The sequence below is a fragment of the Colias eurytheme genome, chromosome 11, assembly GCF_061535395.1.
Source record: "Colias eurytheme isolate Ceu_HAF_F1 chromosome 11, ilColEury1 Martin Lab GWU primary, whole genome shotgun sequence".
Classification (NCBI taxonomy): domain Eukaryota; kingdom Metazoa; phylum Arthropoda; class Insecta; order Lepidoptera; family Pieridae; genus Colias; species Colias eurytheme.
In genome coordinates, this window is record NC_142990.1 from 12,025,977 (window position 1) to 12,042,593 (window position 16,617).

At 34.4% G+C, this 16,617-nt stretch overlaps 4 protein-coding genes across 4 annotated transcripts; 1 reads left to right on the top strand and 3 right to left on the bottom strand.

The window, feature by feature from the left end:
• Positions 1 to 781: 781 nt before the first annotated feature.
• Positions 782 to 2,051, bottom strand: LOC149904907 (retinol dehydrogenase 11-like). The gene has a single exon (XM_090107407.1). It carries the CDS (start codon positions 1,862 to 1,864, stop codon positions 890 to 892), a length of 975 nt encoding a protein of 324 aa, XP_089963533.1. The 5' UTR covers positions 1,865 to 2,051; the 3' UTR covers positions 782 to 889.
• An 879-nt stretch (positions 2,052 to 2,930) lies between these two features.
• LOC149904908 (carboxylic ester hydrolase-like) lies at positions 2,931 to 5,300 on the bottom strand. Its single transcript, XM_090106818.1, has 4 exons — positions 5,173 to 5,300; positions 4,745 to 4,876; positions 3,336 to 4,633; positions 2,931 to 3,170 (listed from the first exon to the last, which is right to left on the bottom strand). Exons 1-4 carry the CDS (start codon positions 5,248 to 5,250, stop codon positions 2,999 to 3,001), a joined length of 1,680 nt encoding a protein of 559 aa, XP_089962944.1. The 5' UTR covers positions 5,251 to 5,300; the 3' UTR covers positions 2,931 to 2,998.
• A 2,216-nt stretch (positions 5,301 to 7,516) lies between these two features.
• LOC149904909 (esterase FE4-like) lies at positions 7,517 to 10,753 on the bottom strand. Its single transcript, XM_090106817.1, has 4 exons — positions 10,623 to 10,753; positions 10,076 to 10,207; positions 8,479 to 9,785; positions 7,517 to 7,722 (listed from the first exon to the last, which is right to left on the bottom strand). Exons 1-4 carry the CDS (start codon positions 10,698 to 10,700, stop codon positions 7,548 to 7,550), a joined length of 1,692 nt encoding a protein of 563 aa, XP_089962943.1. The 5' UTR covers positions 10,701 to 10,753; the 3' UTR covers positions 7,517 to 7,547.
• A 659-nt stretch (positions 10,754 to 11,412) lies between these two features.
• LOC149904910 (juvenile hormone esterase-like) lies at positions 11,413 to 14,805 on the top strand. Its single transcript, XM_090107333.1, has 4 exons — positions 11,413 to 11,505; positions 12,046 to 12,177; positions 12,382 to 13,679; positions 14,613 to 14,805. Exons 1-4 carry the CDS (start codon positions 11,428 to 11,430, stop codon positions 14,785 to 14,787), a joined length of 1,683 nt encoding a protein of 560 aa, XP_089963459.1. The 5' UTR covers positions 11,413 to 11,427; the 3' UTR covers positions 14,788 to 14,805.
• The last annotated feature ends 1,812 nt before the right edge of the window (positions 14,806 to 16,617 follow it).

Here is a 16,617-nt window from a genome sequence, read left to right on the forward strand (position 1 = left end):
ATCAAGTTTTCAGAGATATCATGGTTATTCAAATTGAAGTTTATACACTTTAATACTATTTTTCATCTATAATATAATACCATCAATGGGTCAATCAGTCTGAGTTATTCAATATTAATAACACTAATAACTTTCTGGAATCTTAGACAGACACCTCAAATAAATGAAATTCGGGATCACGTTTCAAAAATTTAACCAATATTTGAATAAGTAATTTATAAGCAGTTTCGACTGACTGTAGAATCGCTGTTAGCAGATGTAACAAATGGACAGGAAATTCGAATGCATTTTCAAATGACTGAAGATTTCTGCCCTGGGATGAGCAGCGAGCTGCTTGCAGCTCGCGCACCACGCACCCTCGAAGGTGGACAGCCCCCCGGAATAGAAAATATGTGAATGGGAAATTTATAAGCACTTCCGATTGACTGCGGAATCGCTGTTAGCAGATAATAACAAATTGACGGGGAATTTTAATGCATTTTCAAATGACTGAAGATTTCTGCCCTGGGATGCTTCCGCACCACGCTCCCTCGAAGGTGGACAGCCTCCCGGAGTGGAAAATACTTGAATGGGGAATTTATAAGCATTACCGACTGACTGTAGATTCGCTGTTAGCAGATGTAACAAATGGACAGAAAATTCGAATGCATTTTCGAATGACTGCCCTATTGCTTCAACCCAGGGGCAAAAGGGGCTCGCGGGCTGCTTGCAGCCCGCGCACAACGCACCAGCTAGTTATAATTATATACACAGAAGTTTATTTTAAAACAAAGACGATAGGCATATTATACCTTGTTTTTAGTCATGCGTATATTTTCCCATTTTCTTATCATGGCATTTATTTATTGCACCTTAAAATTTTCTCATAAACATTAAAATCCAAGGTTTATTATGCCGCGATAAGATCTCGTAAATCGTCATCATTTAGTTGAACAAGCTTCATAGATTGATCCCACAGTTTCTTAACGCTATTCTCATTATATGCCTTACTATCAGCTTTAATTCGCTTGCAGTTTGCAAAATATTCGCCACTGACCGTACCAGCGTCGTCCACTCCCAAGTATATAGCTGTTTGAGCACCCTCATACGCAGTCTTGGCAAAAATACGAATTAAACTATACGCTAAAAGGCCAAATAGTTCGTTTGCGCTTTTGTAAATCCTAGTGGCTGCGAATCCTGGGTCTGCACAGTTAATGACCACATTCTGACCAGCAAGGCGTCTCGCCAATTCACGCGCAAATAGTACTAGAGACAGCTTACTGTTAGCGTATATCCTCAGTTTTAACCCGTATCCAGTTCTATTATAATTTTCGACATCGGAACTTGCAAATCTATGAGCGAGCGACGACATATTAATGATCCTTGCTGGGTCGTCCTTTATACCTGTACGGCTCAATAATGGTAGGAGAAGTAGTGTCAATAGAAAGTGTCCATAGTAATTCACTTGGAGTATAAAGTTCATGCCATCTTTTGTCATAACGTCTCTAGGGACTCCGACGCCCGCGTTGTTCACCAAAATGTCCAGTCGTGTCTCTGTGTTTAGGATATCTTGAGCAAATTCCCTTACAGATTTCAGGGAGGATAGGTCCAAGTATTTGTATACCACGTTTTGATTCCCGGACTTCTCGATTATTTCTTTTCTAGAATTTATTCCTTCTTCCTCGAAAGGACAGGCCACAATAACTCTAGCCCCTCTTGACGCGAAGTCCTTTGCTATAACCAAACCAAGGCCTGACGTGCCCCCAGTGACGATCACAGTTTTGCCATCCAGCCTCTTCTTAGATTTACACACCGCATTGTTAATTTTTTGGTAAATACTAAAGGATATCAACACTAGTAAGATAATGAAAATCATAGCAAACATTTATATAGATCAGTTTCACGAATGTCTTGGGTTAGCCACGAGCAAGTGATGTAGGTAAATTTCTTCACTATTTTTTTAAATAAATTACCTGAGTTTAATAACTAAATAATACGATCGTGCCAGTGTTGGTGCGAGTACTGTTATAAAAAATATTTTATCATCGACACTTAATTTAATATTACATTCGCTCATTAAATAAAACATTTTGATTAATATTCAGCGAATATTGTGAATACGGTCGTATAATTTTCTGAACATTTGCAAGTAAGTAAGACACAAATAAATTATTCACAATGTAGAATATTTCAAGTATAGTTAAATTATTTATTAAGGTTCGTTTGTACATAATTGTCACGCCAATATTGTCTGTAGTTCTTTGGGTTTTTTTTTATTGAAAATAACAACGGTATTTAAATTTACTTCATGCTGTCTACTATGTCCTATGTACTATGTTGCCTATGTTCTTCTATCTGTATCGTTTCCAGTTTTTATTACCAGGCCGATATTAGTGCGTTTTATGAAATATTTTTCTTCTATCATCAAATAAAAAAATAATAATAATTATCATAAAAATCATACAACTCGTTAATAAAATATTTTTGCCAAAAAATACAACATCGTTTACTACGGAACGACTTTAGTATTTCGTCGTAAAAATTTGTTTAATTAATTATTTACTTAATATTCTAAGGTGACAAAGTTCGAATTTTTCAATACGTAGGTAAGTACCTAATTGGTTGATAAAATGTGTGACATTCAACTAAAATAACGTAACAAACATTTATGCACGGATTTGATAATAACAGTAAAATATTTTCCAGAAAAGGTAACGCTAAATATTGTTATTGGTATATTATACTAGATTTACCACCACCACCACCTACCACCCGCGACTTCGCTCGGGTACTCAAGGGATATTTCCCTGGGAGTGAGATATTTTACCTCGGTAAATTTAGCCTATCCAGTCTCTTATCTCCACATACAAAAATTACATCATAAAATCGCTTCTCTGCGATATGAAAGAAAGACATACAAATCAATAATTTTATTAATATAAGTAGGGATTTTTCTATTTACACAATACTTAATTATTTCTGCATTATTTTAGATTTCTTTCTTAATCGTAGGAAAAATTTATCCTATAATAGGAAGAGTAGCCTCTTTGTAAACTCCATTCCAAAATTCCATGCGATGTTGGTCAGCATATGTTCCCATGGTGTAATTCTTTTGTATTGAAAAATATTCTTTCCCAGAAGGTGTATATGGCAGCCATTTTACACCAAGAGTGTCATCTGGCGTGGGATTTCTGAAAATAATATTTTCTCTATTAATATTTTATGAATTATATTGAAAGTTTTAATACCTGGATTGCCTGAATATTTTGCCATGTTGGCAATTGATGACAAGAAACATCGAGAAATATATTCAGTCATTAAAAATACAAAATTATGCAGACAATCTTAACACTTACCCAGTTTTGGCAAAATCTGTCCACATTTTGGTAATTTCATAAGTATATTTTCTTAATTTCGCATCACTATCAAAAACGTTTTTATTCAACGTATTGTAAAACAAATAAAATAGGTCATCTGCATGACTGGCGCCTTCTAGATTTTTGTATGGTGTGAATTTCTTAGCTACGTTCAAATCTGTATCGAAATTAAATCTGTACATGTATACTGGTACTTGCTGACTGCTGTAAAGATAAGCAAATCTATGGGTATTGTATGCGAAATGTAAATCCGTGGCCATATCACGTATGTTTTCAGGATGATCTTCACTAAAATTTCCATTGCCAGCATAGAATCTTTTTATTCTTTCTCCAACTTTCATAATTTGCTCCTCAGAAAGTCTATCAGCTAAATTATTAGGTACAAGGTAGGAAGGATTTTTATTCCGTATATCCAATCTTGGTATTTCACTGGAAATTATTGTGAGTCCTTCACCGGAATTATACCCAAGCATAAGTGGTACTTTACTCGCGTTACCGTGCAGCAGCATTAGCGCAGGATCCTCGCTTATAAATGGCTGAACATTTGGAAATCTAGCTTCTACAACTGGAACAAATCTTTGAGCCAAATCTCTGTACCTTTCATCTTGTGTCGAAGTCCTGTTATTAAGATTAGTGAGATTGCCAGCTGGTAGACTGCGGAGAAATTCCAATAATTCACCAACATCCTTGGTCTTTTTTCCTAGCACTTCTCCTGCTCTAAACGCTCTCTGTACCAAGTTTCTTCCTTGAGCCCAGTCCTGTAGGCAGACTCCACTTTGTGCTATAGCTTTATGGAACAATCCCTGAGCCATAGGTGATAATATAAGATACGTGACAGCCGTCCCTGCAGAGCTTTCCCCAAATATGGTTATGTTATCAGGATCACCTCCAAATTTCATTATGTTTTCTTTTACCCACCGAAGGGCCATAACTTGGTCTCTCATTCCCGCATTACCTGGTACTTCAGGTATGTCTAAAGAGATGCAACCTAAAAGTTCCAATCGGTAGTTAATAGTTACCAATATGACGTCATGTTGTATGATAAGATCTGGTGAGTACATATCGGAGTTGCCTGATCCCGAGTCATAGGAACCTCCATGAATAAAAACCATTACCGGTATTTTGGACTTTGTATCTAGAGATTTAGTATAGACATTCAGGAATAAACATTGTTCGTTTCCAGTTGGCTGAGATGTTGTGAAATTAACTTGTGTACAAACAGGTCCATGCTGCGCGGCATCACGGATACCGTCCCATGATTTAACTGGTAGTGGTACCTGAAAATAATGGTATTGTATAGGTATTTAATTAAAACAACCAGATTATGTTATAAAAGTAAATTACATCCTAAATCTTAATTTTATAAAAAAAATACAATCAGACAGTACCTCAAACCTGTGTTTTCCAACAGGAGCTTCAGCATATGGTATTCCTTTAAAACTATAATATCGGGATCCATCATAAATCGTTTCGACCGTGCCCTCTATTTTGCCATTAGTAACTGTTACTATAGGTCTCTTCTGAAAAATATATTTTTTTTATCAATATGGCCACATGTATTGTATTATGTGATTTATTTCAATATATTGCTTCAATTGTTAATAACACGAAATATTGTTCCATTTTTTAGCGCTGGGAAGTAAGACATAGCATAGATGACGTTTGTAGAGGCCAGGCTCTAAGTTACTCCAAATAAATTTGGTCACGTTATTTCATTGATAATTCCAAAGTGACATACAGAAAAACAAAAGGTAATATATTGTTCCTACACATTCATATGTATATTTATTTGTATAAATACCGGAAAATCACTTACATTTCTTATCTCCGAGTGTAAACATGATGTACTAGACACGTATATGAGGATACAAATGATTTTGTTTTTGTTAAACATTTTCCTCTAGACATAACAACACACGAATACTGAATGAGTAATATTTATGAAGGAACCCGTTATTATACAGGGTGTCCCAGAAAGTAGTGATGAACGGAAGCTGGGAGGTAGAGGACCAAGAGGGCTATCCGAATCACCCCCATGTGTGTTATGCGATTTTTCGTATTTTCGGAGTTATTACATTTTTTTTCAATTTTTCATCTATCGCCGAGTATGATGAGATTTTTATTTATGGTGACGTGAATTATTGCGCTAGATGCTTGATTTTTTTTGTGTGCTAAGCTGAAAGATAGGCCAATTCAGTATGGTAACATTTACTATCGTTAGATCTTCGAATGGAATAAAAAAAAGAATTAAATGCCAAGAAAGATAAAATTACCCAGTATGTTCATAACTTCAAGGGCCCATAAAAAAATAAAATCACATAAAAAAGGTTTTCCATTTGGCTTTTAAAAACTTGCTCTATTGATCAGGTAGCTACCCTAAAAATTTCATTTTATTATTCTGAAGGCTTCAATCGAAAAATTGAAATCTAAATGTGGTAAGTGCAAAATTTTTATTAACATGATGATCATTAAAACCAATAAATAGGTGTTTAATTACCAGAATTTTTTTTAAATATCCCCGCTGTTGCTCAATGCAAGTGCGACATCACCGTAAAAAGTTGTCTTTTAAATGTCTGAATGCTTTTTTATCATTTTTAATGGTTTCTTCTGCTACTATGAATTTCCGGGCTATTTCGTCCAAATTGTGGCATTCTCTCAAGTAGCCGAAGTCTTTTTAGTATCCCCATTGAAACAAATCAATGGGGTTTAGGTCGAGGGACCGTGGAGGCCAGGTTTTAAAGCAGGCGTCACCGGCGCATGCGCAGGCTGCAACGACCAATCCATCTTTCAGGGTATTTTTGCCCTTTAGCCTTGCCTCCACGGTCACCGGACATTAACCCTATTGAATTTTTTCCGTGGGGATACTACAAAGACGAGAGACTGCCACAATTTGGACGAAATAACCCGGAAATTCATAGTAGCAGAAGAAACCATTAAAAATGATAAAAGAGCATTCAGACATTAGAAAGACAACTTTTTACGGTGATGTTGCACTTGCATTGAGCAACAGCGGGGCTATTTAAAAAAAATTCTGGTAATTAAATACCTATTTATTGGTTTAAATGATCATCATGTTAATAAAAATTTTGCACTTACCACATTTAGATTTCAATTTTTCGATTGAAGCCTTCATAATAATAAAATGAAATTTTTAGGGTAGCTACCTGATCGATAGAGCAAGTTTTTAAAAGCCAAATGGAAAAAACATTTTATGTGATTTTATTTTTTATGGGCCCTTGAAGTTATGAACATACTGGGTAATTTTATCTTTCTTGGCATTTAATTCTTTTTTTTATTCCATTCGAAGATCTAATGATAGTAAATGTTACCATACTGAATTGGCCTATCTTTCAGCTTAGCACACAAAAAAAATCAAGCATCTAGCGCAATAATTCACGTCACCATAAATAAAAATCTCATCGTACTCGGCGATAGATGAAAAATTGAAAAAAATGTAATAACTCCGAAAATACGAAAAATCACATAACACACATGGGGGTGATTCGGATAGCCCTCTAAGTTCTCTACCTCCCAGCTTCAGTATATCACTACTTTTTGGGACACCCTGTATGTAGTGGAGGAGGTAATAGGTACCGGCTTAAGTAAATAATGTAATTTTTAATAATTTTTTTTTTAACCTCAATTGTGCTGTGTACATACAATTTGGCTGGCATTTTACCACAACATGTGATTAAATTTGTGTATAATTAGTCAAAATTGTCAGCTGTGATGTGTACCTATTTAAATAAATAAATAAAAATAAATAATAAACGATTTGAAGGCGAGTAGTTTGTCTTTGTAATCATTTAGAATTTAGATGTATATTATTAGTAAAAGCTTTACAGAATTATTATATTACAGTTCTATCTCATAGCTTTCTTTCAGCCTGAATAATATCATTTTTAAGACACACCCGAAAAGGGCACAAATTCAATTTTTTTCTAAAATTCTCGATTTTGTAAAGAGTGCCTAATAAGAACAACTCATCCATAGCTCTAAATATAGGTATGCTAATTTATGTAAGAAACTATAAATAAATATAATTCAATTATAGTCGAATTCTATCACAATTTAATTACAATGCCGAATAACAAAGCCATACAGTATTAAATCAGTTCATTACTATTGACGATAGTGAATAAAACACAATCCCATTGAATTTCAAACATTTATTCACATTGTACATTAAGCTTATTGTCCAATATGCGGCAGACCGGCCTCTTTGTAGATCTGGTCCCAGAACTCCATTCGCCGCTGGTCCGCGAACCTCCCGACGGAGTATTTGTCTTGTATGTTGAAGTATTCCTTGCCTGTTGGCGTGTACGGCAGCCAGTTTACCCCCAGACTGCCATCGGGAGTAGGGTTACTGAAATTAGAAGAAAAAGCAGTTAATTAGGAGTAAATTAAATGTTAATAATAATCATTTTAGTAAGTGCAGTCGACGCAAATTCTGGACCCAAAATTTTAAGATGCATAGTCCAGCATTTGAAATCTGTTTCAATATTCTTCTTTATTTGAGCAAGGTAATTAGGTATCTGGATGAAGTATTTTACGTTCTCGCATCATCTACTGTACAGTTCGATTCAAACTTAATGGCAGGTACAGTCAAGTTTTCAATCCCGCTGATACCCAAAATTGCGTATTGCGCATCGGAACGTACGATATTCTGTACCAGCGGTTGTTGATGATTATATTATTAGACATAGTTAAATTCTTCCCGCGGATGACGAATTTGTTTTAGGGTAATACCATAACGTTATACTCATTCATATTAGTTTCACGTAACTATACCACACACTTGAAAACCGCAATAGGAAAAACATTTTTTATCAACATTATTCACAAGCAAATAGTTTTTGTCCTTATATTATGATGACTATTCAAATAATACTATTACTATTAAGCATATTAAAGTTCACGTCTATGTTACTAAAGTGAAATATTTTTTTTTACAATATCAATAAGATTTTGCGTATGCTTTTTGATATCGACGGTCAACCTTATGTGAGACTAGCCAATTGCGCAGAATCTAATACATTGATGCCATCGATCTTTCTCCGAATACTATACATGCAAAGTTAGCAATTGATATGTTCATCGTAATAAATTAAAGTTTTCTTACCCATATTTAGCAAAATCAGTCCATAGCTTGGTCACTTCATACGCAATATCTCTAAGCTTCGGTTGATTGTCATATGCCTCCTTGTTAAGGTTATTATAAAAGAGATAGAACAAGTCATCAGCATGACTAACTCCTGGCAAGTCTTTGTAAGAGGAGTATCTCTTGATTATATTTAAGTCTGTTTCATAGTTGAATTTATACATATATACTGGAGCGTTCAATTTGCTATAGAGATAAGCAAATCTGTGTGTGTTGTACGCGAAATTTGTATCCGTTAAAATATCACGGACTATATCAGGGTTTTCTTTTGATATGCTCCTATCTCCTGCATAAAATTTCTGAATCCTTTCACCAAATTCTAAAGCTTTTTCCTTTGAGACAGCTTCAACGATTTGCCTTGGCACAAAATATGTTACATTGTTATTTTTAACGTCTAGTTTTTTTATTTCTTCAGAAATAACTGATATGCCCTCGCCGGAATTGTAACCCAACATTATCGGTACTTTATTTGACACTTTTCCATTGACCACTTTCTGTACTGGATCTTCGTCTATAAATGCTTGAACATTTTTATAATGTTTTTCAAGGACAGGGATGAATTGTTCAGGGAAGCCTCGATATATCTCTTCCTCCGTCATTGTTTTTTCAGTTAGGTTAGTTAGATTAAGAGCTGGTAAGCCTCTCAAGAAGTGTAACAATTCTCCAACATCATTTGTGTCCTTGCCCAATAGTTTGGCTGCTCTAAAAGCTCTCTCTTTCATTCCTCTAGCTTGAGCCCAGTCTTCGAAGCATGTACCGCTCTGAGCGATGACTTTATTGAACAATCCCCTGGCTGTTGGAGACAGCATAAGGTACGTAACGGAGGACCCGCCTGAACTTTCTCCAAATATAGTAATGTTATCTGGATCACCGCCAAATTTAGCGATGTTCTCTTTGATCCATCTCAGCGCCTTTACTGTGTCCTTTATACCCCCGCTTCCTGGTACATCAGGAGTGTCAACAGAAAGGAATCCTAGTAACTCCAGTCTATAGTTGATAGTGGCTAGAATCACGTTATGTTCCAGTAAGAGATCTGGAGAGAACGTGTCTGAATCACCAGACCCTGACATATAAGAACCACCGTGAATGAATACCATTACTGGTATTTTGGCTTCTGGTTTTAAGGACTTTGTGTATATGTTGACAAATAAACATTGTTCACTGCCTTCTATGTATTGTGAGATGGTAAAGTCATATTGGGTGCACACAGGACCATGTTGAGAGGCATCCCGGATGCCATTCCATGGTTTTGGTAGTAATGATTCAGACTGTAAATAAAAACGTGGTTAATTAAGTAAATGAAAGATAAAGAAAATCGCACAAAAACATTGTTATCGGAGGATGTCTACCTTTATATTATTTACCAACCATATAAGGTATGTTTATTGTGTACGTGTTTACTGTTTACAGGTAAAATATGTTTTTTTTTTTTTTTATGTAACAGTTATTTCCTCTTTTTAAAATAATGCATATATTATTATTTGCTTCTAGAAACAAATTGGCTCTATATGGGCAAAATATATAAATTATCCTTAATTTGATACAAAAAGGTGCTTACTTCAAACCTGTGTTCTCCAACCGGCGCTTCTGCATATGGTATACCTTTGAAACTATAATACGATGAGCCATCATATATGGTCCCGATTGTGCCTCTTATTTTACCCTCTCTTAATGTCACTATAGGCTTTTGCTGAAAAAAAAAAATATGCTTTAAAATATACTGCTGATCACAATATGATTGTAACTAAATGCCGTAAATATTTTTTACAAGCCGTCAATAAAGTTCATTGAGTTCAAGGTGAAGTATCGAAAACGCAAGTGCATATTTTTGTGTCAACAAAATTGCTCGAAGATATTTGTAAGACAAGTGTATTAAATATAATAAGTATGTAGGTATATAGGCTTTAGGATTTGATGTTTGGAAAAAAAAGATTATATTATTATTTGAGTTTTCTTCGAAATCGGTGCTGCTGTGGTTAGCCGACATAGCATTTCAGTAATATTTATGCTTCTACAACCATTTAACGCTTACGTGTAATTGCTATAAATATACGGCAGGCGCAACTTTTTTCACAAAAATAGTAAAACGTTTGAAAAAAACTTACCTGATTGTCCTTACTACGGTAGCACACTACAACTGCAATACAAAACGCCAAAATTGCGATTATTTTTACGCCCGCCATTTTGTTATGGCGCGACAAAGAACGATGCGACACTGAGGAATATTTATAGATGAGTCGGTTATTATACCTGTTTTCCTGTTATACATTTTATATAGAGTAATACGATGTCTCGAGACATAGGTTTTTCGCTAGAGATTTTCTATGAGGAAAATGTTTGTTATTGTTTATAAACAATATGGACCGTGTAACTGTAACAGATATTGACAATGGTCAAGGTTACGAATAGAATTCGATATGTGTGAAGGAAAGTCGGTACATTTATGTGTTTATATTGTTGGAGTTTGAATTTTGAATATTTTTCTTTTTAGGATTCTGAACGAAAAAGCGCAACCCCTATAGTTAGGTATAATGTAAGAGCTTGTAATGATTTTTTATTGGATTTTAGTTTACCTACTCCGAGTTTTAGGTACTATCTTATTTGGTGATCCGAATTCTTATTAAAAGTTATTAATTTTTATGGATTAAGGCGACAAAAATTTTTATATCAGAGTTGTACAACTAATGTGCGTCGAAAGCGATTCGGTAGTGTAAAGTAAATGCAATTGATCTGTAGTTCAATTGAAAATCTTTAGTTACAATATGAGCTAATATATCATATCTTATATTATGTATACAGACAGACAATTTTTCCTTAATCCGTGGTATGCCAACTCGATTACATATAATAACGGTATCCATTATGCACATTTCTCATTCAGAGTTGGTGTCTTGCTATATCTAGAGGAAAATGTTTAATATAAACAAAATAATTTGTATCCTCTTATACGTGTCTAGTACATCATGTTTTCACTCGGATATAAGAAATGTAAGTGTTTTACCTTCGACTGACCGGTTGTCTTGGTTGGTAGTGGACCTGCCTTCCAAGCCAGTGGTCGTGGGTTCGATTCCCACCCAGGGCAAATATTTGTGTGATGAACATGATGTTTGCTCTGTGTCTGGATGTTAAATACCTATTTATAAATTTATTTAAAATTATGTATGTGTTGTATATGTATGTTTATCAGCCATTGGTTTCGATAACACAAGTGTGAAAATTGTCTTCAAATATTTATTTTATTAATGTTTATGTATATTTACAAATGAAATATATGCATATGAACAACAAACAAACAATAGAACTTTTAGTTATAGGGACATTCTGATTTCTGTATAATATGGTGCCTTTTGTATAGTTATTTGATTTTCTGTCTGTCGTGTAAATATATTTAACTGAATTTCTATGCTATGTCTGTTAAATATTCTGTGGCTATGGTTAAGGAGTAATTTGATCTCTACCATCTTATTTTATCCAATGTTCGTGTTTGAGTTTGAGTTTGAATAAATAACACAACACTTTTCTTTTCAGAAGAGACTTATAGTAACAGTTACTGATGGCAAGATAGAGGGCACGGTCGAAAGAATTTACGATGGATCTCAATATTATAGTTTTAAAGGAATACCATATGCTGAAGCTCCTGTTGGAAAGCACAGGTTTGAGGTACTGTCTGTGGTTATCAATACATATATATAGAATGTAATTTGTAGGTGAATTTTAAAAATGATTTGAAATTTACCAGATGCTGTGCAACAATTAAACTTAAAATCCACCAGAGGGTTATAGTACCATTATTGATTTACTAAATAATCGTAGCTACCATACATATTCATAATGCTGATTTTTGATTACATGCGATTTTTTCAGGCGCCACTACCAGTCATACCGTGGCACGGTATTCGTGATGCCGCACAGCATGGACCTATTTGTACACAAGTGAATTTAACATCTTCTCAGTCAATTGGAAGCGAACAATGTTTATTTCTGAATGTCTATACTAAATCTCTAGATACAAAGTCCAAAATACCGGTGATGGTGTTTATTCATGGAGGTTCCTATGACCAGGGATCAGGCAACTCCGATATGTACTCACCAGATCTTATCATACAACATGACGTCATATTGGTAACTATTAACTACCGATTGGAACTTTTAGGTTACATCTCTTTAGACATACCTGAAGTACCAGGTAATGCGGGAATGAGAGACCAAGTTATGGCCCTTCGGTGGGTAAAAGAAAATATTATGAAATTTGGTGGTGATCCTGATAATATCACCATATTTGGGCAAAGCTCTGCAGGGACGGCTGTCACGTATCTTATATTATCACCGATGGCTCAGGGATTGTTCCATAAAGCTATAGCACAGAGTGGAGTCTGCCTACAGGACTGGGCTCAAGGGAGAGACTTAGTACAGAGAGCGTTTAGAGCAGGAGAAGTGCTAGGAAAAAAGACAACGGATGTTGGTGAATTATTAGAATTTCTTCGCAGTCTACCAGCCGGCAATCTCACAAACCTTAATAGCAAGACATCGACTCAAGATGAAAGATATAGAGATTTGGGTCCAAAATTCGTTCCAGTTGTAGAAGCTAAATTTCCTAATGTTCAGCCATTTATAAGCGAGGATCCTGCGTTACTTCTTGTGCATGGTAGCACGAGAAAAGTACCACTTATGCTTGGGTATAATTCTGGGGATGGAATAAAATCAATTTCCAGAGAATTATTAAGATTGAACATAAGTAATATAAATCCTTCATACCTTGTACCTAGTATATTAGCTGATAGACTTTCTGAGGAACAAATAACGAAAGTAGGAGAAAGGATAAAACGATTCTATGTTGGTAATGGGAATTTTAGTGAAGATCATCCTGAAAGTATACGAGATATGGCCACGGATTTACATTTTGCATACAATGTCCATAGATTTGCTTATCTATACAGTAGCCTGCAAGTACCCGTATACATGTATAGATTTAACTTCGATACAGATTTGAACATAGCTAAAGAAATGACTCCATTTAAAAATGTAGAAGGTGCCAGTCACGCAGATGACCTATTTTATTTGTTTTACAATTCGTTGAATAAAAACATTCTTGATAGTGATACGAAATTGAGAAAATATACTTATGATATTACCAAAATGTGGACTGACTTCGCCAAAACTGGGTAAGTCAAATGTTTATCTAGTTCCGTGTCTTTTAATAAAATGATATAGAGTATATGAATTTCTCATAATTAACTCCAAACGTAGTTCTTTTTAGTAGTAGTTCTTTTATATCATCAAGTAGATAGCATTTAGATAGGCACTTACATTTAAATTTCTTTGCAAATATACTGTATTAATTATTATCAATTATCATATTCATCTTCTTATATATAAAAATGAATCGCAAAATGTGTTGGTAAGCGCATAACTCGAGAACGGCAGAACCGATTTCGATAATTCTTTTTTTATTATATTCCTTGAAGTACGAGGATGGTTCTTATGTAGAGAAAACGTAAACATGTACCACGGGCGAAGCCGGGGCGGTCCGCTAGTATTATCATATTATTATAAACCGTAGAAATATAAACTAATACTTAGTCGTAATAAAAGGAAAACGATCATTTTCCTTGTGAATAATGGATCTATGATAAATGTCGTTACGTCTATCTTTTGTGGTTTTCAAGTTTGTGGTATCATAACGTGAAACTTTTATATGAATGAGCGTAAATATCTGATATTACCTTAATACAATTTCGCCATTCGCGTGAAGAATTTAACAATTTCTAATGACCTACCGTTGGTACAGGGGATGATGCGTGATGGTAGAAACGAAAATAGTCAAATAGGTCTGATTACGTAAGATTAGTTTAGGCTTCATAAAAAGATCTGTATTATGCGTAAAAATTAAACCCAAGACAATATATCACACAAATTCTTTAACCTACACTAAGTGTAGTACAGTTATTTTTTTTATTTTTTGTTCAGTTCCAACGACACGACGTTCAATTCTTTACCTACTTTCTTATAGGTCAGGTACACACATGTCATTATTGTTTATATTTATTTTGTTTCTTTTGTTATGTTATAATACCCATTATTTTTTATCATTTCAGTAACCCCACACCCGATGGCAGTCTGGGAGTAAACTGGCTGCCCTACACGCCTACAGGCAAGGAATACTTCAACATACAAGACAAATACTCCGTCGGGAGGTTCGCGGACCAGCGGCGAATGGAGTTCTGGGACCAGATCTACAAAGAGGCCGGTTTGCCGCATATTGGACAATAAGCTTAATGTACAATGTGAATAAATGGTTGAAATTTATTAGTGTGTTTAATTGACTATCGTTAATAGTGATGCCTTAATTTTGGAAATGTAGAAATGGGACCTTACTATGACTATTCGACACGAAAATTTTATGCTTCGTGTGAGAAATTTTTAAAGAATAGAAAAAAATTTATCCAGGTGCGGGATTTTTCTACCTATTCTTTAAAAATTAATTACTTGATACATTTTTTTAAATTACATTGCATTTTCTCAACTGTGTGAGAAGGTCTATAAATAGCTAAATATTTATTGTTTTATGTTCATCAAATATGAAATAATTTTCGTTTCGACACATCCGAGAACGAGTTTTGTCAAGGTGATATCGTTGTTTATTTCTTTCCTTTTCTTCCTGCTTAGGTAATTTAAAGAGCATGTGTCAAACAGTACTGACCTATAGCCTATACCTATAGTATTTACGTTTTGGATTGCGAACATAAATATAAAATAATAATTTGGAAAATCCAAAAGTGCACGCCTCAATTTTTTTTTTATAAATATTTTTAATTATTATTTTTGTTTATTTAATAACAATTAAACCACATCGAATCAGACCCTGAAAAATGAAAGGGTTCTATTCCTGAGCATACTCAAGCGTAAGAGAAAAAAAAAGACTCGATTAGTAAAGTATTTCGGTCGCTATCGTGTTAACAAGAAAAAGGATCCGCACATACAGACACACGGACGTCCAAGACAGAACTTTTTTAAACTGTTTTTTAACTAGTTTAAATAACAAAAATGACATCAAAAATATAATGAACGTTAAAAATAGTGTTTTTTCTTAATATGTGTGTGTATGTATTATCTTACAAGTGCAATGTATGATACATAAAGACATTTTAAGTTTGAAAAATCAGATGTTTTGCGCGAAGTGACAGTAGTACCCACCTCAACGCTTCGCTTATGAGGCGTGCAATAATAAAAATCTAACTTCATCAACACATGAAGATTCTACCAATCTGGCCTAGTTTCAAGCAGGCTTAATGCAATTTTTTTATATCAGAAAGAAGATTTTATATCCCTTTTATCAGAAAGTAAAAACTAACGAAATTATATATTACTCCAGCGAAAGAGGAGACTCAAATTGCTGTTTTATTTAAAACTAGCTGTGCCGCGCGGTTTCACCCGCGTGGCTCCGCTTCTGTTGGTCTTAGCGTGATAATTAAATTACTCGTGGATAATGTAGCTTTGGAATGGTGAAAGAATTTTTAAAATCGGTCCAGTAGTTTATGAGCCTATTCATTACAATCAAACAAACAAACAAACAAAGTTTTCCTCTTTATAATATTAGTGTAGATGTAGATTAGATAGTATGTTATCGATTGTCAAAGGTTGATAAGAAATACTTTTAAAAATCAAATTTGCCCTTTTAACCTTGTTAATTACAGTTTGATAAGACATGTGGAAATATTATCAAAATGGTTTAAGTTACTTGAGTTATGTAAATTACTTAAAATTGATTATTACTTGTTTGAAGTGTCACTTGAAAATGCAGCTGATAATGATGGAATATTTGGAATATTATATTTTACTGAGTGGCGACCGCTCTTAGAACTTCCTTATACATAGTTACTATACTCTTTGCTTAGAACGTCAAGTATACAATTGTAACTCTACGGATTAAGGCAAGATAAGCAAAAAATATATATATTCGAATTTTTAATTAATCTTATAAAAGCTGTCTGTTTGGTAAAGTAAAGATTATTTTTGTCTTAGAACTTTTTTTTAATTCAAAACAGTCCAAGCATATTTTGTCCCCGGTCACTCTTGGTGGTAAGCGTAAATGCGGTCATG

What these genes read in the sequence shown, in the direction of transcription:
- LOC149904907 (XM_090107407.1), bottom strand. Translation starts at nt 1,864, where the DNA reads ATGTTTGCTATGATTTTCATTATCTTACTAGTGTTGATATCCTTTAGT.
- LOC149904908 (XM_090106818.1), bottom strand. Translation starts at nt 5,250, where the DNA reads ATGTTTAACAAAAACAAAATCATTTGTATCCTCATATACGTGTCTAGT. An exon ending in TACACTCGGAGATAAGAAAT is followed by an intron (nt 4,877 to 5,172) that starts GTAAGTGATTTT and finishes TATATTTTTCAG; the next exon opens with AAGAGACCTATAGTAACAGT. An exon ending in TTGGAAAACACAGGTTTGAG is followed by an intron (nt 4,634 to 4,744) that starts GTACTGTCTGAT and finishes CATTATTTTCAG; the next exon opens with GTACCACTACCAGTTAAATC.
- LOC149904909 (XM_090106817.1), bottom strand. Translation starts at nt 10,700, where the DNA reads ATGGCGGGCGTAAAAATAATCGCAATTTTGGCGTTTTGTATTGCAGTT. An exon ending in TTGGAGAACACAGGTTTGAA is followed by an intron (nt 9,786 to 10,075) that starts GTAAGCACCTTT and finishes TTTTATTTACAG; the next exon opens with TCTGAATCATTACTACCAAA. An exon ending in ACTGATTTTGCTAAATATGG is followed by an intron (nt 7,723 to 8,478) that starts GTAAGAAAACTT and finishes TTCTAATTTCAG; the next exon opens with TAACCCTACTCCCGATGGCA.
- LOC149904910 (XM_090107333.1), top strand. Translation starts at nt 11,428, where the DNA reads ATGTTTAATATAAACAAAATAATTTGTATCCTCTTATACGTGTCTAGT. An exon ending in TTCACTCGGATATAAGAAAT is followed by an intron (nt 11,506 to 12,045) that starts GTAAGTGTTTTA and finishes TTTTCTTTTCAG; the next exon opens with AAGAGACTTATAGTAACAGT. An exon ending in TTGGAAAGCACAGGTTTGAG is followed by an intron (nt 12,178 to 12,381) that starts GTACTGTCTGTG and finishes CGATTTTTTCAG; the next exon opens with GCGCCACTACCAGTCATACC.